At 44.3% G+C, this 25,088-nt stretch overlaps 1 protein-coding gene across 1 annotated transcript in view; it reads right to left on the minus strand.

Moving 5' to 3' along the window:
• RNF114 (ring finger protein 114) overlaps window positions 1–25,088 on the minus strand; it is a 94,945-nt gene that overhangs the window by 60,947 nt on the left and 8,910 nt on the right. Inside the window, exon 3 of the mRNA XM_085619156.1 lies at window positions 1,626–1,732. Coding sequence (XP_085475282.1) covers window positions 1,626–1,732 — 107 coding nt within the window. The remainder of the gene's footprint in view (window positions 1–1,625; window positions 1,733–25,088) is intronic.

A 25,088-nucleotide genomic window follows, 5' to 3' on the forward strand; every position in this document is an offset into this window, starting at 1 on the left:
TGCACACATGGGCCGAGATCTCCCTACAGTAAAGTATAGATAAATTGAAAAAGTTTATTAAACTTTACAATAAATTAGTTCAAATATTTTTAGGTTAAATACTAATGGAAATGAATTTTATACGTTTTTAAAAATGAAACAAAATAAATGCTACAATACTATTGAAATTAAATCTTTTATTGAAATATATCAAATTAAATAAATGTTTCTGAAATTTAAATTTAAAAAATCCCCACTTAAAAAAATATATGTTTGACTGTGCATTAATAATTAAAAGTGATGCACAGAAATTATTTACAGTAGTTGGCATTTTAATTTATAAATTCAAAACCAGAAATATTTTATAATGAAATAATGCAAATAATATTTGTATTTTTTAACATTAAATTATATTCATTTATATTTGACAATATTTTAAATCATTTACTTTAACATTATTTCATATAGGGTTTTATTTTAAGTCCTACCTCTATTATTTTCTATGGGAGGGTATTGCAGTATCAGTGGTTGGCAATGTGTAGTGCTGGAGTTACTACTATTTCTTTTGGCAGCAGTAGCTTACACTCGAAAATTTGGCTCTACCCCCCTTTTCAGAGAATGAGACCTTAAGTCTACACTTCTGAGTAACTGCACTCTCGGATTTTGTGGATAGTAGCCAAAAGTAATACAGTTACTCAAAAGTATAAGAGTAAATTACTTGTGGAAATTACTAACAAGTGTATATTACCTTTGCAATTAGTCCGTAAGATTCAGTGTGTGAGCTATAGTCTGTAATTTGAAAACGGGAGGTAGAATTATTTTAAGGAGAAAGGCAACTGTCATGGATTGTGACAGAAAGGTCTTGCAACCCAGATTTCTCCTATGTGTTCCAGGAAATCTTAAAATCTAGTTATTTTATACTGACCCTAGATGAAACCCGTATGACAAATGGTGTATTTTGTGCAATCAAAATCCCTGCAATTTCCTATTGGAGATATACTCAGTTGGCCTACCATATGGAAGATCAGCATACATCTGAAAATCTGCCTTTAGTACAGAACTGTCAAAGCAATAGTTCTTAGTATTGATTTGATGAATATAGAAAATTGCATCCTCTACTCATTATGCACAGAGGCATGTGAAAACAGTGACTGGGCAAAGGAAAAGAGTTCTTGCAGGACTTTTCATGCAGGCAATCTAATATAGTAGAACTTCCTGTTAAATTATATTTGAATTAAACACTAGTGTGCATAAAGGCCAATCACAAGACACGTGATATTAGCTTCTCACATGTAGTTTAAAAGATAATTTCTTCTAACATCCATATATTTCAAATGAACAGAAATGTACTTATAAACAGTACTATCAAGACTGCACCTTCCAAACACAAAAAAACATGTCCTGCAGTAATCTTCAAACAAAATGAATATGCTGTTTTTCAGAATTCCTAGAAAATCATTATAAATAACAGTGACCTTGTAATGCAAATAAAAAAAATTAAAAACCACAAAGAACAAGTATTATTAAATTTGAAAAGTACAAATTCAATCAAAGGGTAGTCTAGAAATATATCAGACTTTAAAAAGAACAAGTGATCATGACTTAACTAACGTAAAACAAACATTTTTGGGAAAACAGCTCTTCACCTCGTCTCATGAAGCTGATCTTTAGTCGCAGCTTTAATGCCTTCCATCATGTAGTTCTGATACTTGGAACAGGAAGCAACATGGGCCCTCATTTTGGATAGGTAAACCTGTACAGAGAAACCACAGTGGGGAGCAATTTATGATAAACATGAGCCATCCAGCTGTGTGGTATAGAAGAAAAGGCTGTATCTGTGCTTTACACGACTTTTCCTGTCCTGCCTCTAGCCTGTACATATCACCATAAAGGTGGTATGGCCAATTAAATGGCTGAACTTCTCGGTTTGCTTGCTTAGCATCCAATAAACTGCTACTGGATGCTACATCTGTGCATTGATTGGTGGCTGTATCTGGTGTTTCTATTGGATTAGGGTTAGTGTTCTTACTGGTTGATAGTCTGAGGGTTCGGATTTGTTCCTGGGACAGGGATTCTATTGGATGTAGGGCTTCGGGCTAGTGATCTGATTGGTGGATAGAATTAGGGTTTCTGATTGGTTCCTGGGGTTAGGGTTTCTATAAAACGTAGGGCTTAGGGTTTTGTGACTGATTGGCTGCTGGGACTATGGCTGGGATTCGCTGTAAGAGGCGGTTTTCTATTGGTTCTAGGGCTAGTGTTCTGATTGATCGGGTTAGGGCTAGGGTTCCCATTGGACAAAGGGGCCACAAGATTACTAGGGCTATTTAAGCTTAGGGTTCCGGGCATCAAGGTTAAGGGCAGAGAGGACAAGGGCCTGTTTGAGCCTGGTCGGGCCAAGGGCCAGCAATGCTGCCCAAATTAACATACAACAGCACGCACCCTACCCCATCCACAACCAGATTAACACATTCAGAGCATGCATACTCTACTCATTTACTACCAACACTAGACAAAGTTCAATGTCTCAGCACCCACTACAAAATGCCAGAAACCACACCTACACACTTCTACCCCAGCTAACACACATTTACACCATCACTTACAAACAATACACAACTCTATCTTACGCCACTAACCAATCAATTCATCACTAACACAACACAATTCCGCACCAAACTTAACTATATACCAAACACACACTCCCTACACTAATTACTCCTAACAGACCCCTTTTTTATCACTAACAAACCTATATGTAACCTTCCATCTTTCCAGCCACCAACTCTCGTCTTCATTCTACCACATTAACAGAACCGCACAACACTTACACTCCACTGCACCACACATTACCTCTTTCAGCATTCTAATCTAACACAAACACTCTTAACTCTAGTTCATCCCCTCTTACACACAATATACACTCTACTCACATACACATCACCACACCCTTTACCTTACAACTTCCATTCACAAACAATACTCTACATACTCATCCTTCTCTGAAAACAAATACATCAGCACCTCCTTTCATAGTCCTCAAAAACAAAACATAACACACACCAGCAAAACAAAATTTCTTACGCACAACCTCTCATAATCCTTTCCATCACAAACTACAAACATACACTCACCTTCCAGACTACACAAATGATACACATTATGAACAACCATGCTCTCTACCCCCACACCCAACACATACCTCCTCTCATCCATTGGACAACTTAGAACCTTACTACATGACCAACATGCCGCACCGCCACCCCTAACTCACAGGCCTTCCATCTTAAACGGGCAAACAAAATAAGCAACATGCCACTTCTCACAACGTCACTTCTCCATGTCTACTGCACAACAAGGTTACACTTCAAAAACAACACAGCTCACTAACTCACTCTCAACCACCTACACATGCAAACCCATCAAAATGCCTTCTTAGCCTGTTTGACGAGAAACGCAATACAGAACAGCTACACAATTGCTATCCTTATACAGCGAATACCAAAACTAAGGACACACCTGCTGCAAGCCCACAAAATACTACTAATTCTTCTACAAAACGAAGTCACATTATCAAAACTGTCTACTACAAAATGCTCAATTGCGCTCTAAAAACAAACATCACATCTACGACCTCCTCACTGAGACAAAACCGGACATACTCTTCATAACTGAATCATGGTTGGGAGATTATATGGCTACAGTCCTGCTTGAAGCCGCTCCTCTAGGCTATCAAACTATTACGCTAAATCGTATAGGCAAAAGAGGAGGTGGCCTAGCTGTTGTGTCCAGGCAAACATTATATATTGCTAAAGCAGATGACGTCTCCATACAAAGTTCTGAGGCCCTTTTCACCAGATGCAATCCTACACCATCTTCCTACTGTAACTTCCTGCTCCTTTACAGACCTCCACCTAGCAATCCAACATTCCCAGACACAATTCTAGACATGGTTTCTAACCTCATAACACTACACTCCAATCTATGCATTCTGGGTGACCTCAACATTTGGGTTGACAAACCCAATATACCCCATCCAAAAACAAACATCGCTGGCCTAGACGCAATGAACCTGTATCAGATCGTCCACAAACCCACGCACATCGCTGGACACATCCGAGATGTAATTTTTGCTAATACAGAACTAGTTACATTTCAAACAATGACTCCAGTCACATGGTCAGACCAACATTTGCTTGTTTTCACACATAAAATAACACAAAACCACCTTACATGTCTCCACCGGTCGACCATCGAACCAACTAAATTTGGAACACTTCGAAATATAACTAACATCCAGTACTGATCTAGACACAATAAACTCTGATAAAAATCTATGGGTGGCTACAGGAAGCTGATGATACCCTTATACCACTAAAAATGATACAACAGAACAAAAGAATACAGGCACCTTGGAGAAATTCAGATATAAACTAGATAAAACAACAAACTAGAAAGATGCAACGTGCCTGGCTCAAAACAAACACTAATCAAGACAACCTTCACCTACAGAAAATTAACAGATCATGTAAGTCAGCCGTCAGAAAAGCTAAGAAATGGTATTCTTCAGACAGAATTCAAATTGCTATATGTGCAAAGATAATTCTATAAAATTCTCATTGAATTTCGTAAACTACATTGTCTAGAAGCAGTTCATCCTGTTACTTAAGATTTCACAGACAAAACGGCAAATGATTACACGGCCAAAGTAGACACGTTAGACTCATATTTAAAACAAAGAAAAAGCACCAGCACCAACCCTTTTTCAAAACAATCTATGAATACTCTAACCCAGCTTCTCCATTCCTTCCAAGAAATTTCACACAATTAATTTATGGACCTGGTCAAAGCAAGCCGGCCTGCCATCAGCCCTTCTGACCCATGTCCACCACAAACCTTCCAGACAATTCTTCTAACAACCTCTGCTGCCACACCAGTTAAAAGAATCCTCAAGTCCTTAGCTACCGGAATATTTCCAGAAAAACTCAAAAAGTCATACATACGCACATTACTGAAGAAACCAAACCTGGACCCGCTGAACCCCAACAACTACAGACCGATTACAAATGACCTTTCCTGGGCAAACTGATAGAAAAAGCAGCATTCGCTCAGGTGTCATAATTCATTGAAGATAATTACATACTTTCAAAAGGGATTCCGTCAAGGACGAAGCACAGAATCTGCCTTTGTTGCCATCTGGGAAGACCTCAAGAACATAGTTGACTGCAACGGGGGTTGCTGCACTACTTCTCTTGGACCTCTCCGCTACCTTTGACACGGTTGACCATGACACTCTGATACAAAGACTCTACGAAGCCGGCATAGAGGGGACTGCTCTAGACTGGATCATATCCTACCTTCACAACAGAACTAATGTCATCCATAACCCCCCTTTCTCTGCCAAACCGAACTTCACAAAAGCAAGGGTCTCTCAAGGCTCTATCATCTCACCCATGCTTTTCAACATCTACATTAAGTCATTACCCGCACTGATCAATCAATTTCACCTCACGTTCTGTAACTATACAGATGACATGCACATACTCCTTCAACTGGAATGCTCTAAAGAAATTGGAATCTCACCAATGTTCTGTTGTCTCAGAGCCGTGGATCAATGGATGACATGGAGCCATCTCAAATTGAATGCTTCCAAAACAGAAAGACTCATGTGTGGAGATTGGAAAAATTATGACCCACTCGCTGCCTGGACTGATAATCTGGGAACATCGCCTAAAGTATCAAACGAAGTAAGAAACCTTGGAATGACTACAGACTCAAAGCTATCAATCAATGACCAAGTGGACAAACTAGCAAGATCAAGCTTTGTTACTATAAAAACTCTGCGACGCATCTTCCCCATCTGGGATTTCCACACAAGGTCCAGGCTACCATCTCTCTTGTTCTGTCCAAACTTTATTATGCCATTAGCCTCTACCACGGATCACCTTTAACAAATATGAAAAGAATACAACAGATTCAGAACTCGGCTGTCAGACTACTATTAATAAAAAGCCACAAGCCCACATCTTCCCTGCCTTAAAACCTCTGCATTGGTTACCGGTTGACAGAAGATCCAGATTCAAGCTGCTTTAGATCACCCACAAAGCGATACATGGAACAGGACCACTCTTTATCGGGAATAAAATCACCAAATACATTCAAAAAAGGAACCTCCGCTGTTGAGTGGCACCTTCCATCAAAATCTCACTGTACAAGAATACAAACCATGGGTGGCACATCCTTCGTTGTTGAAGCAGCCAAACTATGGCACTCTTTAACCCCGAACATAAGATCCACGGATAGCCACCTTATCTTCAGAAGACTACTCAAGAATTGGCTCTTCCCCCACCAAACGCAAACAAGCAGACAGCATATCCCTCAGCAGATGAGCATTTATTTGGACTATAGATATGTACCTACATATGTGTATTCCTTTGTATAAATGTGTATAATAATTAGGTTTTTAAAAATATAGATATGTTAGTTCGGTTTAAAAAATTTACACATTACATAGTTACATTATTGTATGTTTTAACATGTATATAAGTGACTGCATAAATAACAATTTTTTATCATATCTATCTACAATTGCTTCACTATTGAATTACAAAAATTACAAACAAATGCATTACTTTAAAGTACAACAACACTTGGAAGATGGAGTTTATTAAATGCAACTTTAATCCACATATATTACCTAATTTATGTTGATGTGAACAAGGGCGAGTGACGCCCGAAACGCGTCTTCAAGAGGACTAAACAGCTTCAATAAACAACTTGTTGCTTCAAATCGGTGGTTCATGGTTCCTTGGTGTACAAGGCTGGTGTAATGGACGCTGTTTACTGACCGAGGACCAGGTGTATATATACACACACACACACATACACACACACACATACACATGCACACATACACATGCACACACACAAATATATTCACACACACACACCTTCCATTTACTTATGTATCTATATATTTACTACTTCGCTTCTAATTCAGCATATCCAACGCACTACCCTATTTCTCACCCTACACCGGCTCAATATATCCTCTACATCAATTCTCCGACTCATCTCAAACCTCATTCTACTACTCTTTCCAATGCACCACCCTGTTTCTCACCCTATACGTCTATCAACATAGCCTCTACTTCCACTCATTTATCCAAAACCCCACCCCACTACTATGATGGCCAAAATAACCCATTCTAGACTCTTCCCTCCTCTACCCATCCTTGCATCATCTCATACCTATTTTCCTATTCAAATCTCCCAAACAAGCATTTCTAAACCCTTCCATATGACTCTTCCCCCTCCACCTCCCCTTTACTCATCCCAAACCCTCTCCTATTGATGTGAACACCTAAAAAATTAATTATCAAGACCCTTCCCTCTTCTATCCCTCCACTATTCTTTTTCAATCCAAATAACAGACTAACATGTCCACCACTCAAATTAGTTCCCTATTTTCCTATACTAATTTATCACTAATCCTTTATGGGCTCCGGGGTAGCGTGCAACTTGCCAAAAAAGGGGTTTGAACACCTCATCAGGGATAGCAAGCGCTATATAAATGGAAACCATTTCCCTCTTCTATCCCTCCACTAATCTTCTCAATCCAAATAAAAGACTAAACAAATCTACCACTCCAATTACTTTCATATTTCACTATACTAATTCACCACTAATCCTTTATGGGCTCCAGAGTAGCGTGCTACTCCCCGATAAAGTGCTTTGACACCTCGTCAGGGGTAGTAAGCATTATATAAATGCAATTACAATACAATACATTTTCCTCACATTTCTGTGTGGGACTATTGTGGGATCACTGGGCCGGCACAAATTTCGTATCACCCAGCGTTCCCACACATCTCCCGATAAAAATGCTACCTAACTTGTGTGGGTGGTCTAAGTGCCCGAGACAGGGAAGTGCCCACAACGTATTGTGGAAGCATCAAAATTATCGAACACAAAACAACCAGGTTTTGAAAGGGGGTCATCTGCGTTTTTGGTCCAGGGCTCGGCGGCCATCTAGGGAAGCCTAGAAGAAGGTTGGAAGCCCATACAATGCCAAACCTGTGTAGAATATTTCTGATAAAAGTCTGCCTGTTCCTGAAAGTTGGGCGGATGGTGAGTTTAGCACTGCAACCATTTTGTTGATACCATTTGCAGGGAAAAAAGCAGACGCTTTCTTCGCCAGCACTTTCACCCCATTTTTCCCAAAGAAAAAATGTGGGGTCTGGATTTTGGCTCATTTCTCACTCTCCAGGGTACCGTTAGAATCCTCAGGATGTTGGAAGAAAAGGACGCAAATTTGGCTTGTATACCTAATGTGGAATAAAAGTTAGGAGTGCCTAAGTGCGAACTACCCCGAATAGCAAAAAAAGGCTTAGCATGGGGAAAGGGGCTAGCAGCGAAGGGTATGATAAACTGTGAAAACTCGAATTGTGTCTGGATGCAATTGAAACTTACCTGGTAGCAGTATCCGGTGTAAAGTATCTGGTTGGGCAAAGGGATTTCTACCTGCCCGCCCGCCCACTTTCATCAGCTGATGATGATCATGGTGGATTTTATTCTGGTCTTTAGAATTTCTTTTTTTTGGGTCTCAATAGTTTATTCCAAGCTGATCTAATAAAACTGTGTTTTTCAATTTGGAAACCAGGTCATGGTTGTGAGTTTTTTTTCAAGGAAAAAGAGGTACAACATATTGGCATGTCTTTCTGTTTTTTAGGGTCGAGCCTGGAAGAGCATGCGCTAGTGGATGAGTCTCGCTTGCCAAACACTATTGTATACATAAAAGGTTTTGGAGCACGCCCATTGCTTACCATTTATTGGCTTGCGTGGCACTCTTCTGGTCAAGGCAGGCCTAACATTTTCATTCCTCTCTGTGGAACAGAGACCAAGGACTGATTGATTCAACTTAATTAGTGCCCGCCCGCTGCTCCCGACGTGATTTGAGGTTCTATTTTGTTCTGTTTAACTTTTAGTGCCCTGCAAACACAATGCATGTGACTGGCAAAAAAGTGCCCAGCAGGGCAAACAAAATTGTAAAGATTTGTTTTCTAAAGTCATCATAAATTCTTTATTCGGTTGTCGAGAGCAACAATAAAAAGAACAAAATAAATATTTAATAAAAACATCCCTATAAAATACATATACATTGAGTATGGTACAGTGAAAACACATTAAAAAGGAACACCTAATACATTCGAACAATACTCAATAAGTTATTGAGTGCCTACATGCCAGGACAGCTCGTAAAAAACTAACCATAGAAAATAAAACATGTTCATTAGGGATCATCTGTAAATACATAAGAGCTGGGGGAACTTGGATAAAACTCAAGAGTCATTAACAATGGTGTCAAAAGCTGCTTTCTGGGCCAACTGTAATAGTTATAAAACACAACAAAATGCATGGTGTCCTACAAAGACCTATTGTCGCAGCCACAGGGCATCCTGTGACCAGGATAGACCCATCCACAGGGCGTGGCCAGTTGATGTAACTGATTAAATTGAATCCTGACCAAAAGAAACCTATCTCGCCTATTAGATACCCGTACTAAGTAATGCTCCATGGCCTGAGCAGTCTTTAGGAGCATGTGTCTCCTCACCAAGGGTTAAGCAACTGAGTCTCTTCTCTGATTAGGGACGTCCACTCCAAAAACAACATTTTTATTCTTTGTAGTTCTATGGCGACAGTAAGTGGGGAGTCAAGTATGCACAAACAATCTGAGCGGATCAATCTATTGAGCTGGAGATCCTCTCTGGTCCAGTTTTTTTTTATCCAGCAAAGCAGAGGACTAAGAGCAAATAAAATCAGCTAAATGCCCAATTGAGAGTTCCACATGAACTGAAAAAGCAGGAGTACATTGCAGTACCTGGGCAAGTCAACTTAGGAATTGATTTTCAGCTGCTTGGATTATACCAGTCTTCACGTACCCCCACATCTCACTGCCATACCGGATCTGGGACACACAGTTAGCGTGGTAAATATTAAGTAAGACATGCGGACACCAAGAACCCAACCTACATGGAAAGACAGCCACTTCCGCAGTAATTTTAACGAGCTCAGCTCTCTTTCCCTCAATCAGAGGCTGCCAGTAGTTAACATCAAATAGAAACTCTAGATAGGGAAAGGCTCCGACTTTACCCAGGGTCTGGTGACCCATCCTTAAAGGCCTTGGAACTAGTGGCCGTGGCCTCATTATCATAACATAAGATTTGGTAAAATTCACAGCTAAATCTAAGTCGCTCATAAATGCGACAAATTTGTCCAATAGGAGCTGCAGCCCTGAAGCCGTACAGGCCTCAAGGATAGCATCATCAGCATACAACAATACTGGGAGCGACCTCAAACCCATAGGGCAATCCGCCTGAACCAGAAGACGGGCTTGCTCAAACCCATGGACATAATGGGGTAAACAAGAATGGTACAAGGATGCTTGTACCCTTCTGAAAAAGAGAGAGTAGTGGCAGCACCCTGTAAAAAAACGCACAGTGGCTGAAGTGTCAAAATGTAGGTCCACCAATAAAGCAACTATGTTTGGCTCCACCCCAACTCGAGCAGCAAGGCCCACTGTTTTGCACGTTTAACCCTGTTGAATGCAGACGCGAGGTCCATAGATGCCAAATGGAGGGATTCAGGCTGGGCTACTGTATATTTATTAACAATTAAATAAAGATTCAGACATTGGTCAGATGTAGACCTCCCTGGCCTAAAGTCATAATGGACATCCAACAGGATATTATTAACATCTGACAAGGCCATCAGCCTGTTGAGTATGAACCTCCCCAGAACCTTCACAACAGCATCAATCAATATGATGGGGCGGTAGCATTGAGGGTTATCTTTGTCACCTTTCTTAAACACAGGCATAATCAAAGCTGTCGACCACTAGGGTGGCATCTCTTGACACGCTGCTGCATTCAGAACCTGAGTCTAGAGGGGGCCCCATAACTTATCATCCATCTGGAACAAGTCTTGGGGATCCCATCAGGACCTGGGGCCTTATTCAGTGTTAGCGCACCTTTGTCTTTGGTTACTTCATCCAGGGAAAAAACACAAGAACCTGCCACAGCTCTGGAGCTACCAACGCCTCACTCTCCGCCACTTCCCCAAAATTTAGACCCTAGGTCCACCCATTGTAGCTCAGAAATGTGGGTACATATAGCCAGACCTCTCCCACTTGTAAAACATGGCCTGTTTACTACTCCAGAAAAGGGAGCCATCGCCACTCTCACTCGCCTGGATTAGATCCTCCCAGGCCAATTCCTGCAAGGAATATTTACGCTTAGCTAATGCCTGCCTACAGACTACCAGAAGGCTCTCATCTCTTGGGACCCGTTTCAGGGCCACATACAACTGCCATAGGCACCTGGAGGTGGCCTTGTCGAACCATTTTTTGTCTTGCCCGGCCATGTGGGTTAATGGTAGTCAACAGCGCTATGCCTGCCACACCAGTAAAAAGAATCATCAACAACTCCTTAACTACCGGAATATTTCCAGAAAAACTCAAAAAGTCATACATACTGAAGAAATCAAACCTCAAATGCTTGCAGAGCGTCCTCCTCGAGGGCATCTGCATCCAAACAGACGGCTATCTCCTGGGCAGTGTTTGAAAGGAGAGAGACCTTGATGTGAGTCGGATCCACCAGGGACCTGTTAAGTCTCCTGCCTTGATCAGTGAGGGAAAGCCCACTAAGAGCCCCGGTCCGTTGTCAAAGAAAATCCATAAAACCCTCAAGTTCTTGTAACAGGGGATTTTGATCGCTAAATGAGCTATGAATGATGTTAAAGTTAGAAAAATGCAAAAACAGGGGTGGAAGGACAACAAAAACATCAATAATTGAGGTGTAGCCCCTCCACTTGAATGTTGGAACAATGATGGGGTTTGGTGACTTAACCCACTTGTTCAAGGTAAAGACAAGATTATGGGATTCTTAGATCGCACCAAGCTCTGAGCCTTCCTTGGAGTGAGCTAAACGAAGCCCGTCTGACAAAATGCACCTAGGTTAAGAAAACTCGATCATTAAAGAACAATTACATTATTGGCAATTAAAATCCTCCACTAACACCATCATCTCCCAACCCACCCCCATATCACGTTCAGTCCAGGAGTTCAGGGCCATATTTAGATGTTGAAGACTAGAAAGCCGGGTGAAACTCTGGCATTATAGAAATTAACCAATAAGATTGGGATAGAGCCATAACATCAGCCCATGCAACATCAATGCTTACCCATACAAATTAAAAACATGTCTACTCAGCTCCACTGCCAAAAAGACAATCAATCCCCTACTGGCTCTCCCTGCCACGAGGGCGCTGCAGGTGAGAAACGGGTCCGATAGCCTTCCATAAAACAGGTATTATTCACCTCCCACATTTCCTGCAGACAAATAATCTGATAGGATTTGACAAAGCACCCAATTTGGATCCGTAGACTTGTCTGAGAGCCCCGAGAGATTCTATGACAGCAGCTTTAAACCCTTTACATTCTCAGCTGGGGTAACCACTGAAGAAATAGCAGGTTGGAGGAGGTGGGGGACTCAGTGGGCTCAAGGGTATCCTCTACTGGCTTAACAGACAGAGTAGGTGAAGAGGATGAGTCAGTTGGGCCCAGTCAGTTTACACATCTCAAGGCTGCTCAACAGGGCAAATCAATTTTAGAGGTTCAACAGTAGGGCCTGAGTAGCAGCCTAGCGGACACTACCGTAAGGGCCTGTGTCTGCCTCTCTTGAGGCATATGGGGGCAACAGACCTTCTCTAGTTTGTAAAAGAACCCCAGAGGGAAAGCGACAATGCCCTGCCATTTGGGGAGACTAGAAGAGGATAAGATGGCCAGAACATGTGCAGCAATCAAAAGTTTATTAAAATAAACTGCCATGCAGCGCCCTTCCCAAGTGTTACAGTCCATGCTCACCCAACTAACTCTGTGAACCATAATAATCGAATCAGCAATCCCCTTGCCTACGTGGGAGTGCAAGTTGAACAAATGCACCACCTTGTTTTTTTTAAGCTACTGAAAGGATTTGGGGCAGAATTCAATTGGGTGGCACATTCCCCAGAACCACAACACATGGAGTCACCTCCGGTGGCAAATTGAGCATATTTCCCATACTGGTGGAGCTATGGTTCTATGACCGGTCTCACTGGTGGGTGCAACTAGAGTTTGGGGGACCAAGGGGACATCCTTAAGACCCCCCAGATGCCTGATGGAATATACTATGGTGTAAGATGCACCAAGAATAGTGCTGGTGCTACCTGCAGGGCTAGGAGCCACAGAGGCCACTGGCTCATGAGGAATAGTCTGCCTCCCTTTCGAAACCATCCCGGCATTAACTTGAGGAAGAATTTCAGACGCTTTGGACTCAAAGTAGTTTAACCTGGACATAACTGGATCAAGCTTGGTGTTTATAACTGGCTTAATCTCAGAGTAGATCCTTCCTTGCTAAGGGAACCCCCTTCTACGAGGCAAGGTAAATTAGAGCCAGTCAGGGAATCCACACAGGTACAGGGGCTCCGTTAACCCATCTTCACCCCCTTCTCCTCTGCTTAAAACTAGGACTAAGGGGGCATAGGGAGGTTGAGACTTGAACTATGGTACCCATACCCACTTCAGAGGACCCCCCCCTGACCCTCCCCGCCCCCTCACCTCCTCTCCAGTCACTTGAACCACTCATCTTCTCCACCCTCCTAGGGTCATCAGAGGGAGAGAGATGATGGCAAGAAGACTGAGGAGGGCTGTTCCCTAGGCAAAGATAGCCTTCTCTCTACTAGCTCAATTTTATTTGACACCACTGAAACTGCTTGGGTTAAAAATCCCTCAATAATGGTGACTCGCAGTGCGGTGGGCAGAGAGGATACCTTAGTAGCAGGATCGTTTCTCTTCCTCATGTTTGCACTACTCAAAAAACTCTGCCCCTAACCCCCTCAGAAGCCCCAAAAACTGATGGGCACCCTGACAGACAGACCAAAACAGAACAAACCCCTCAGCAACACAATCCCCCTCCCACGTTTACCCTTGTGCACAGATCAAGGAGTCCGCCCTGTACAAACACAGGGTGGTAACACAGCAAGGCGCTTCTAAGAGCACTGTATGTACACTCCAAGCCTGGGTGGTAGGTATTTGCAGCTTTCTCCTGCACTCACCACTCGGTCAGGGTGTGGTAGGGCACTCAGCTTGTCCCGAAGACTCCACAGTGGTCTAAGGCAGTATCAGACAGTCTACATTCAACCAGGTCCCCAGCCGGCCAAGAGAATGATCCCACAACACTCCAACAGCAGGCACAGGAAATAAAACCAAGGGGGTGGCCCGTCACTCCTCTTCCTGGCACTGACAGACACAGGACAGGCCTGCCCTTGGCCTGGGCTTTGTCCGGGAGCATCCCGCACGGTAGAACAACAGCCTGCTTTAATAGCTCCAACCCAAAACAGCCTGGCCCGCTCCAACCCAAAACAGTCTGGCCTGCTCCAACCCAAAATAGTCAGGCCCGCTCCAGCCCAAAACAAACAGTCTGCCCCGCTACATTCCGAAACAGTCTGCCCCGCTACATTCCAAAACAGACTGCCCCGCTACATTCCAAAACAGACTGCCCCGCTACATTCCAAAACAGACTGCCCCGCTACATTCCAAAACAGTCTGCCCCGCTACATTCCAAAACAGTCTGCCCCGCTACATTCCAAAACAGTCTGCCCCGCTACATTCCAAAACAGTCTGCCCCGCTACATTCCAAAACAGTCTGCCCCGCTACATTCCAAAACAGTCTGCCCCGCTACATTCCAAAACAGTCTGCCCCGCTACATTCCAAAACAGTCTGCCCCGCTACATTCCAAAACAGTCTGCCCCGCTACATTCCAAAACAGTCTGCCCCGCTACATTCCAAAACAGTCTGCCCCGCTACATTCCAAAACAGTCTGCCCCGCTACATTCCAAAACAGTCTGCCCCGCTACATTCCAAAACAGTCTGCCCCGCTACATTCCAAAACAGTCTGCCCCGCTACATTCCAAAACCGTCTGCCCCGCTACATTCCAAAACAGTCTTCCCCGCTACATTCCAAAACAGTCTTCCCGCTCCAATCTAAAACACTCTGCCCCACTTCAATCCAAACAATCCACCCCACTACAATCCACCTCAATCTAAATCACCCCACCACAATTCAGTCCACGCCACCCCAATCCAATCCGCCCCACCCCAATCCAATCCACCCCACCCCATTCCAACCCACCCCACCCCATTCCAACCCACTCCAATACATCCAACTCACTCCAATACATCCAACCCACTCCAATACATCCAACCCACTCCAATACATCCAACCCACTCTACCCCAATCCAATTGACCCCAATGTACTCCAAACCATTCCACCCCACTTCCTCAATCCACTCCACCCTATTCCACCCACTGCACTCTACGACACTCTCTGCCACAGAACTCTACTCTCCTCAACGACACTACTCCCCCCTACTCCAAAAAATCCAGTCTACAGCACTGTACTTCCCCCCCCCCCCCACCCCCACACTCCAGAACATTCCACGCCACTAACTTGGAACTATGCTGAACAGTAGCCACACTGGTGGACAATATGGCAAAAACACATTGCCAAAGCAATAGTTCTTCATGTAAAGGCAAGACCTATTTGCTTTGCCAGTGCTTGTTTTCTTTGTGGAGCTTTCTAGCTCTTCACTAAAGATATCCTGTACATGAGCATGTATGTGTGTTCAATACTAGATTTCTGTCCGACCTATCTCAATAACATTTGTAAGAGTAACTGCAAGAGGAAATAAATTCCCTAACATTAGCAATTAATGGATGCCATACTTCCGGGATTTATAAGAAATAGAATTGTTTTAAGTATCTCAGGATTGTTTTTAGCGTTGTACGTGTACCATATGCGAAGGAGGCTACTACAGACTTTAACGTAAGCTTCTGAATGGGTGTTCAGTAAAAAGTACACGGGGCTGCGAGTGCCAGGATAGCTCAACTAGAAGCTACAACGCAGCCTTTCTGGTTCTTCCGAGGATGCCAGTAAAGCAAAGAAATCGCTCAGCATCTCTACCCAAGCAGGACTCCAGGCCGCCAGATGCTTCAGCTTGATAAACAAGCATTTGCATTGCAATAGGTCTCGCACTTGCTAGAGTCTGAGTTATCGGCATTGTAAATGACAATACTTTTTAATTAAGTGTTGGTTTTTACAACATAAAAAAGGAATTGTCATTTACAATGCCGGTGAGAAGCTGGCCTGGTATATGATCTCAACTTATGTAAGTGGGCACCTTGCACCAGTCCAGACAACCCTTATGTTGATTTAAGAGGTCTTAGACAACCTTAGAAAGCTCTCCAAGTGGTAGCTGTGGAAAGCGGCCTTCATGCTTGGTCCAGGAGTGTAAAGCAGTTTGTATTACCAGAATGCAATATTATAGTATAGATTAAGTGAAAAAGAACCACACCAAGTATATATAAAAAGTGTATTTACTATATAATACTCTCTAATACGTTCAAGTATCTCCCACACGGAGATAAACACAATGCGCACAATACTTCAGCAAGAAATACAGTAAATAGCACGAAATACACAGTGGGCCACGGTGGGGGGGGGGGGGGGGGGGGGGGGGACCAAACCATATATTAAGAAAGGGGTATAGGAATCACGACTCGAGTCAGGATAATGTCGAGAGGACATAGAATTGCTGGGGACCCACAGAACCACCAAAGGAAAGTAGATAGGGACCACAGGGAGAGCGCGTGCAGTTTGTGAACACGACTGCGTGCTTTGAACAAGTCTATGTGCAAGTCGCGGTTGGATTTTTAAAGATTAAGGACCCTTCCCAGTGGACCCTAGAGGAACCCCTTGGAAGACAGAAGGTTGGAGAGCCACCCCACCCGTGGATACCCTACTACCCACGTTAACTACACCAGGGAAGCTGGGTGCATACGTGTGAATTGGTGTCGGAAACATCTGTCGAACCCAATGGAGGACTTAAGGAAAATGCCGCTGTGGAAGAAGGAAGAAGTGTTCGGTGGAATCCAAGGATGGATTCTTGATGAGAGGTACCTGCAAGCAGAGGGGACGGAGTCTATGTCACTCAAGGGGGACTAGGAGACTTGGAAGACGAATGCCCTCAGATGTTGGATGTTGCAGAATGGATGACGAGGACCTTGACTCTGCAGCTGTGAGGACCAGGCGACATTGAGGAAGACCAGGAGCCGTGCACGAGCTGTCCCATGAAAGATGTCTAGTGCTGAGGGGTCGGTGTCCACCGGGAGCACCAACAAGCCTTGGTAAATGCAACCAACGCAGGAATCAAAGATGGAGCAACGTAAAATACTCCTTATCCGGTGCCGCCGGCCTATTTCCGAGCGGTTGCAGCGCAAGTCTCTAACTTACTCTGGGGCAACAAACCAGCACGCATTGCACAGGCGAAGCTGGTCTGTGGGTGGTACGATGGGGGAATTGCTCTCCCAGATATCCAGCTGTATTATTGGGCGGCGCAGCTCAAGGTGATTAACCAGTGGCTCCATGCGCCGCAATCGGATCCAGCGTTTAAGGCAGATAGGGATATACTGGGCGAAAGGGGTATGCTATCCCCACTATATGATGCCCGGCTGGCCCCGCAGCTGTTTGGCCCTCTGCGTCACACTGTGTCTATCTGGCATGCGGCACAGGCCAGGCTGGGGTGGCGTGGAGTCCTGACGCAGCTCACGCCTCTCTGGGACACCAAGCGACTGGGACGACTTAGGGACAGCAAGGGCTTTGCCGCGTGGGACGCTATCGGGATCTCGGTGATAGGCGACGTGTGGCACAGAGGGGAGGTGGTGCAGTTCGCTCGCTTGCAACAACAGTATGAACTGGCTCCCTCGGAATGGTTCCGATATTTACAGATGAAACACGCCCTGACGGCACAGTTAACCCCAGGTGTGCAGGTTCCAGAGGCATCTCCGCTAGAAGACAGGCTGCTGACCGAATATATGCCTAAGCGAGCCACATCTTTCACATACCGCAAATTGGCCAACAATTTGCCGGACCCTATGGGGGGCCTGCGGGAGAAATGGGCCGACGAGGTCGGTGATTTTGATGACCCAGATTGGCGGGAGGCGCTGGCGTCACCGCGCGAGGCGGGTATACCCTCGCGGCTGCGTCTGGTGCAACTTCGTATTCTACATCGCTCATATTTCACCAGGAGCCTATTGCACAGACTGGGCAGAGCACCACATCCCTTCTGCCTGCGGGGTTGCGGGGAGGAGGGAACCTTCTATCACCTGCTCTGGGACTGTCCGGTTCTTCAACTCTTCTGGAAGCGAGTGCTGCGAACGATGTCGCAGGTGTGTGGGGTGTCACTACTGCCTGACCCCAGACGATGTCTGCTAAATGTGTGGGAGCCCACGGATCTTAATCGCCAGGCGCAGGGCTGGGTGACGCTCGGGAACATGATGGCTAAACGGATCATAGCTCAAAAGTGGGGAGCGGCGGATACTCCACTGCTCTCGATGTGGAAAAAGGAAATGGATGTGGCTATGTTTGCTGAGCGTTACGTGTTTATTAGGCGGGGTTGTCCTCGAAAGTGGGTCAGAGTATGGGGAGCATGGAACAAATATAGGGGCAACATATGCGATCCGCCGCCTCTTTCTGATGAGGAGTCCTCTGACTCAGATGACTAGAGAAGCTGAAGGAGAGAAGGGGAGGGTGGCTGATACGGATGGCCTCAGGAGACTCGATCCAGGTCTACTTGGAGAAATGTTGATTGTGTATGGTGTTTTGCCCACTACAATGTGTATACGATCTGATTCCGTGTCCTTTTGTTGTAATTTGTATGAAAACAATAAAATTTCTTTTAAAAAAAAAGATGGAGCAACGTTGGGACCAGCAAGGTCCAGGGGATTCAACAAGAGCAGGGGAGTCAGGGCAGGCCCCGAGCAGTCAGGGGAGCCCAAAAGAAACAAGTGTGACCCTCAAATGGACCCACAGGCCGGAGGCAGTGGAGTCGCGAGAGGACCTCAAGCAGCTCACTAAATGCCACGATGCAGTGTGGCTGAAGATTCTGGTCACAGGAGATGCTTGAGGTTGGGGCTACATGGAGCCCGGAGATCTTCTTGGAAGGAAGCCAACAAGCCTTTGCAACTGCAAGTCGGATGAGGTGCACAGGGGTTTGGTTATTGCAACCACCATGAAGTAAACTGGCCTCAAACTTGGTGAGAGGGCAGGGCGGGCCTCGGGAGCTGTGTAAACCACCACCTATGTTGCAAAGCCCATAGGTGTCTGGAGGAGCTCCGAATCTGCAGACCGGTTGACTTAGTTGCGGTGCCTGCGAATGCAGGGGAGTGACTCCTTCACTCCAAGGGAGATTTCTTCAGGGGTCGTTGATGCTTCACAGGCCTTGGATGGTTCCTGTATGATGCACAGGCACAGACAATGAAGCAGACTGGATGGGAGACAAAGTCAGCCCCAAACGAAGTCCAGAGTGTAGAAGTGGTGTCTGATCTGAATATTATCCCACACCGAATCTACGGACCTACATCAAGGTAAGCCTTAGGTAAAGGGTTGGGAAGATTTAGGGGACCCTCCCAGGGGAGGGTATGGACAGGGGGTGGGGGGAGGTTACTCCCATGTCCTTTGTCTAGTTTGGCGCCAGAGCAGGAGCAAACGGCTCTCAGAACTGGTTTGATCTGGACTATGCACGGCGACACCAAATGTGACCCTCAGGCAGACTTTCTGGCGCTGGCAAGTGCACCCACCTAGTCCCAATACGCTAAATCCTGTCTGGGAGATGGTCACACCTCCCTGTGACAGGATGTCTATTGTTCCACCTTCCTCTGCTCGAGCTTGGCTCAGCAGCAGGAGGGCAGAAATGTGTCTCTGGTCGGCAGCAACCATTTTGTGCTGTCTGGGTCTAGAAGGTTGGCACAGGGAACACCGAGAGCCTGATGGAGGGCTCTTCCAGTGCTTGGAATCATACCGCCCACTCGGTTTACAGTGTGGGGGTTTGCTTCCAACATGTTTGATACCAAACATGATAGGATTTGTTGCAGCCTTTTACAAGATGGGCATCGCGTAATTACAGGGTGCCCCCCTATATGGTATATGGCTGCTTCACTGACAACCCGGGAGATTGGACTAAGTAAGAGGGACACCCTCTTACTTAGAACCAAGCACCCTGCCTTCAGGATTGTCATGGCCTGCTATAGGGGAGACTTATAGGTTTTAAGTGCAGTGACCCTGATATAGTAAACCTATATATTTAGTAAGTGGTGCATGCACCAACTTACACAGGCTGCAATGGCAGGCCTGTAGTTCCCTTTTGCATGGTCCCTCATGGGTGGCATAATACATTCTACAGCCCATGGAGGACCTCTGGGGTACCTATGCCCTATGTACCTATGCCCTGGGTACCTTAGTACCATATACTAGGGACTGATAAGGGTACCCCAGTATCCAATCTGAGATGTACCTAAGTACAATTTAGGGAGAAGGCAGAACAATTTAGGGAGAAGGCAGATTGACTGCTCAGGATCGCAGTCAGACTAGTCAAAAACCAGCTTAGCGCCAGGCTAAAAATGAGGGTAACCATGCAGAAGGAGCTCACCTTTCTACAATGCCAATAGCTTAAACTCTACCAAAAGCAAGACCTATTGCATTGCTAATGCTGGTGTGTAAAAACGCCCATTGCAGAGCTTTCACTAAGTTGCTGCTAGTCTAAAGCAAGGTGAGCAGCCGCCACTAAAGTGAAAGAGCGGTATGGGGCGCTTTAATGAAAAATTAAAAAAAAATTGTTAAGCATCATAGAGTGTGCAGAAGTACTGCGCTGTGCAGGGAGCATTTTTCAAAGATAAAGCGCAGCATCCATGATTGGGCGTCGCGCTGTAAGGAAAACAGGGTGGGCTAGGGAGAGCCTGTCATGCCGGCAACAGCAGCTAGAATAAAGAGATTAAAGAAAATAGTGCTCACAGACTGTAGATAAAACAGACCGTGTAACAACACAAGTAAAAAGGTCCAGTCCTCATGGGAGGTTAGAAATGCAGACAAGGCGGTACGAAGGAGGGACTACTAAGCCTATTTATGAATCAAAAGCAACGATTTAGAAAGGACAGTAACAGGAGCCAATTGAAAAGATGGGCGGAGCTTCAAGTCCATACCTGAATACAGCATGCCTTGTAGAGCAGCGTGTGCACTGCCCAGGCTCGACCTAAAATACCCTATGGCCCAGTAAACTTCCTCTATCCTAGCTACACTCTCCTGGAACTTCCTTTCCACTTATTTTCATTGTAAAGAGATCACCTGATGTGACCTTTACTGGGGTTGCTTTTTTGGATCCGGTCAGTAAGCTCAGCGAGTATGGTCTCACTTGGGGTGAACGTGCAAAAAAACATAACTATTTACATTCATCAACAGCTCAGTTTTTTCTCTAGTGATGCAAATTTTAGTCTCCAGTTGTGATACACTGACTGTCATGGCTAACTGCACTGTGTGGACCTCTCATGATGAAGCAGACGGACAGCTATAAACACCACCTGAAAACACACTGCCCAGTCAACAAGCATTGGCAAAGCCTTTATGGCTCGCTGACGCAAGAGCTATTGGTTTTGCCAATGTGTTTTAGCCAGGTTGTACATGGCTATTGTTCAGCATGGTTAAGAGTTAGTGACGAATTGTAAAGCAGATTGCCTCTAATTTAACTATATCTTGTAGACCAAGGCCTCCAAAATTTAAAAAATGGTTTGATGAAACCTGTATGACTACCTATAAGGAACTCATGCAGGAACTTAAGCAAAAACCCAGGCTAACTTTACGGGTTAAAAATTTAAGGAGGGCATATACACTTGCAGTGGAGAGTCAGAAAAGGCAATTGAGGGAGATGGCTTGGGAGGAGCTCAGCCAGGCCACTGTGCTGGCCAATAGTTCTAGATTCTGGTCTGTCATAAATAGTCCATTGTTTTATGATTCACCAAACTCCAGTAAAGATGGTTTAGTTCCTGCTGAGAGGTGGGTGCAACATTTTGGTAAAGTGTATAGTGATGTGACCCCCGGGATTTCTGCAGGGAAGCCAGTCATTGACTCGGTATGCCACCCTCTTGTCTTTACAATTGATGAAGTCAATAAGGCGATTACATCAACCTCAGGGGGGAAAGCTCCAGGTCCTGACTGAGCACGGGCTGATCTTTATAAGGCAGATCCTAAGCTATGGGCAAAGATTTTAACTCATATTTTTAATATAGCCTCCCCCGTCTTGGGCTAAGGCGGTCATCATACCGATCTTTAAAAAGGGAGGAAGGGATGACCCAGCTTGTTATAGGCCCATCTCGCTCCTTGACTCGCAGCCAAAATTATGGGGAAAGTTGTTTTGGCACGCGTAACAGAGTGGCTCGATCAAGCAAGTATAGTTTCCGATCTCCAATATGGTTTTAGGCAGGGGAAAGGTACGCTGGACCAATGCCTAAATCTTCATTTGGTGATAGGGAAGTATACAGTCGCAAAGCGAGGGGACCTCCATCTGGCCTTTATGGATTTAACCTCGGCTTTTGACCTTGTTAATAGGTCAAAGCTATGGTTGATCCTTCAAGCAAGATATAGGGCTAGATGTGGACTGGATTTCGTTTCTGGCAGCCATCCATGAAAATATAACAGCAGCAGTGCAATTCAATGAAGATGGTAGCCTGACTGATTCATGGGCAGTAAAAAGAGGGGTCCGGCAGGGGTGCATTTTGGCCCCCTTGCGGTTCACCCTCTATATTAATAAGTTAGGAGATTCTCTCATTCTTTGCTGTAAAGAAATTCCTAGAGCCGGTACTAAAATGATTCCCGCATTTTTGTACGCTGATGATGCGGTGTTGGTGGCCAGGACTGCAAGGGGGCTGCAAACGCTTTAAAATTGTTTAATAGATTTTATGGAATCATTGGACTTAATTACTAATTTGAAAAAGTCGCATGCCATGTCCATAGGTTCAAGGAGGGCAGCAAAGGTTACATTTTATTGTAAGGGAGTTGAGCAAATTAAAAGTCCCCCACTTTTCCCAATTTAGGGGTTCTTTTTGAAGACCACCGCTCATGGTCCACGCAGTGTGCACATAAAAAGAATGTATTAGCTAGAGCATCGGGGGCCACTCTAGTCTTTGCAAAAAGAATAGGATCAAAACCACTCCCTGCACTTATGAAGATTTACAATGCCAAATGTCTTCCTATGGCGACTTATTGGAACGACATCTGGGGTTATACAGATGTCAGAGAAATCCAAGGCGCCGAAAACATTTTTTTGCGTAAACTGCTTTCGGTCCCTGTATCCACGCCAATTTTTAACATACACGAGGAATTAGGAGCGGGTTTTATTTCTGATCAGATTGCGGTTGCCCCTTTACTGCGTTGGTTGAGAATTTGGGCACAACCAACTCCAAACCTAAATCAATTGATCATCCAAGACTGTCTCAAATTGGAAAAGGTGTTAGACATTCCGTGGATAAGATATATTAAGGATCAGATGGATACTCTGGGCTGCCCAGATTTATTCCTGAGCCCTACAGCATTGGGTAAACTGGCCATTAGAGACTTCAAGCAGCAGTTTCTAGATAGACGAAGAGTACTAAGGGAGGAGAATGAATTGAAAAAACCTATGGTGAGAAGATTTGCCACACTGAGCCTGGGTCAACAGATGCAACCTTATTTACTTTACATAGACCGTATCATCTCTTCGTTTTGATGAGATTTAGGTTGAATATGTTTCCCCTTTTCCTAAAAGGTATTTTAAAGAAGGAACATTAAATCCCTGCCCTTGTGACAACTTCTCGGACCAGGACACTCGTCATACAATTTTTTTCTGTGCATATTACAATTCACTGCGCAGAAAATGTATCCTCCCTTAGCTTTAAGGTTGTAATTTTGAACAAGTTAGGCCGGCGCTGGTGTACTTACAAATGCTAGCATCACCTATGGTCTGCTTTGGGGTAGCAAGTTTCCTAACAGGAGCAATTAGGTATAGGAATAGGTCACCTATGAGCTGTTCTGTGGACATGGTTTTGAATCCTGTTATGTAAAAACCTTTTTTGGTATGTGTCAGTTTTATTTGATATGAATTTCTTGTTTTTAAATGTAAATATGAACAAGTGTAAGTTGGGCTAATTTTATCTTATTTATCTATTTACTCCCAGGCCTAATTATGTGATGGTGAGCTGTATTTTCATTTATGTCGTCATTTTCCCTGTTATGGATCCCTGAGGTGTGCTCATTTTTGCATGAATTGTCACATTACTCAATGGCGTTTTTTTTATTTTATTGTTTCTTATGGGAGCGGCAGATAATGAATTTCGTGTTGAGCAGGATATTATAAAGATCATTAATTGTCCTATGATTCTTTTTATGTTTGTCTATGGATCACAAAACGGGGTATCTTAGCTGATTTTACATCTATATATTATATGTTTGTAGATTGATCTGTCCTGTTTTGTTATTTGTACTTTTATGGCTATAAATCAGCCGAATAAAGTTAATTTTGACGTTGACGTAGTGGCGTAGAGTGGAGTGCTGCAGAGTGGAGTGCCGCAGAGTGGTGTGGCGTAGAGTGGCATGGCAGGATATGGACAAATGATAATGTGTGGAAACGGCATCACTTAGTGTATTGATTTGATCATATTAACTTATTTGTTTCCACCACACTTCAGATTTACAAAAAATTTGCTTCATTTGTGCTTTCTTTATTCTGATATATTCCGAAATATTTGCACAGTTAGTTTACGGACATTGAAATTTTGTTGTGTGCTAGAAAAAAAGCATTTCATATCTCTAACCCAGCTTTCGACAAAACTGAAGGGTTTCGTAGAAGTGAAGGAAGTAATGGCGCTCTTGCGTGTGTGTGCTGGATTGGTAATGTGAGATGTGGACGGTGCTGACAGGTCAGGGGAACAAAACCCGAGAAAAATAACCCCTGCAAATATGTGGGTCGGAACCCAGACAGAAAATATAACCAAGTTTCTGTGCACACGTATTGGAGTAAAGGTTACAGGTGTACCCAGCTGGCTATATCGTATTCTGTATTGATCTGGATGATAATACTATAAAAGACATTCACTCATCACACACCTGATGTGGATCTTCTTAATTTCCGAAACAAAAATATTTCGTGATCTTC

The sequence above is a fragment of the Triturus cristatus genome, chromosome 7 (assembly GCF_964204655.1).
Source record: "Triturus cristatus chromosome 7, aTriCri1.1, whole genome shotgun sequence".
Classification (NCBI taxonomy): domain Eukaryota; kingdom Metazoa; phylum Chordata; class Amphibia; order Caudata; family Salamandridae; genus Triturus; species Triturus cristatus.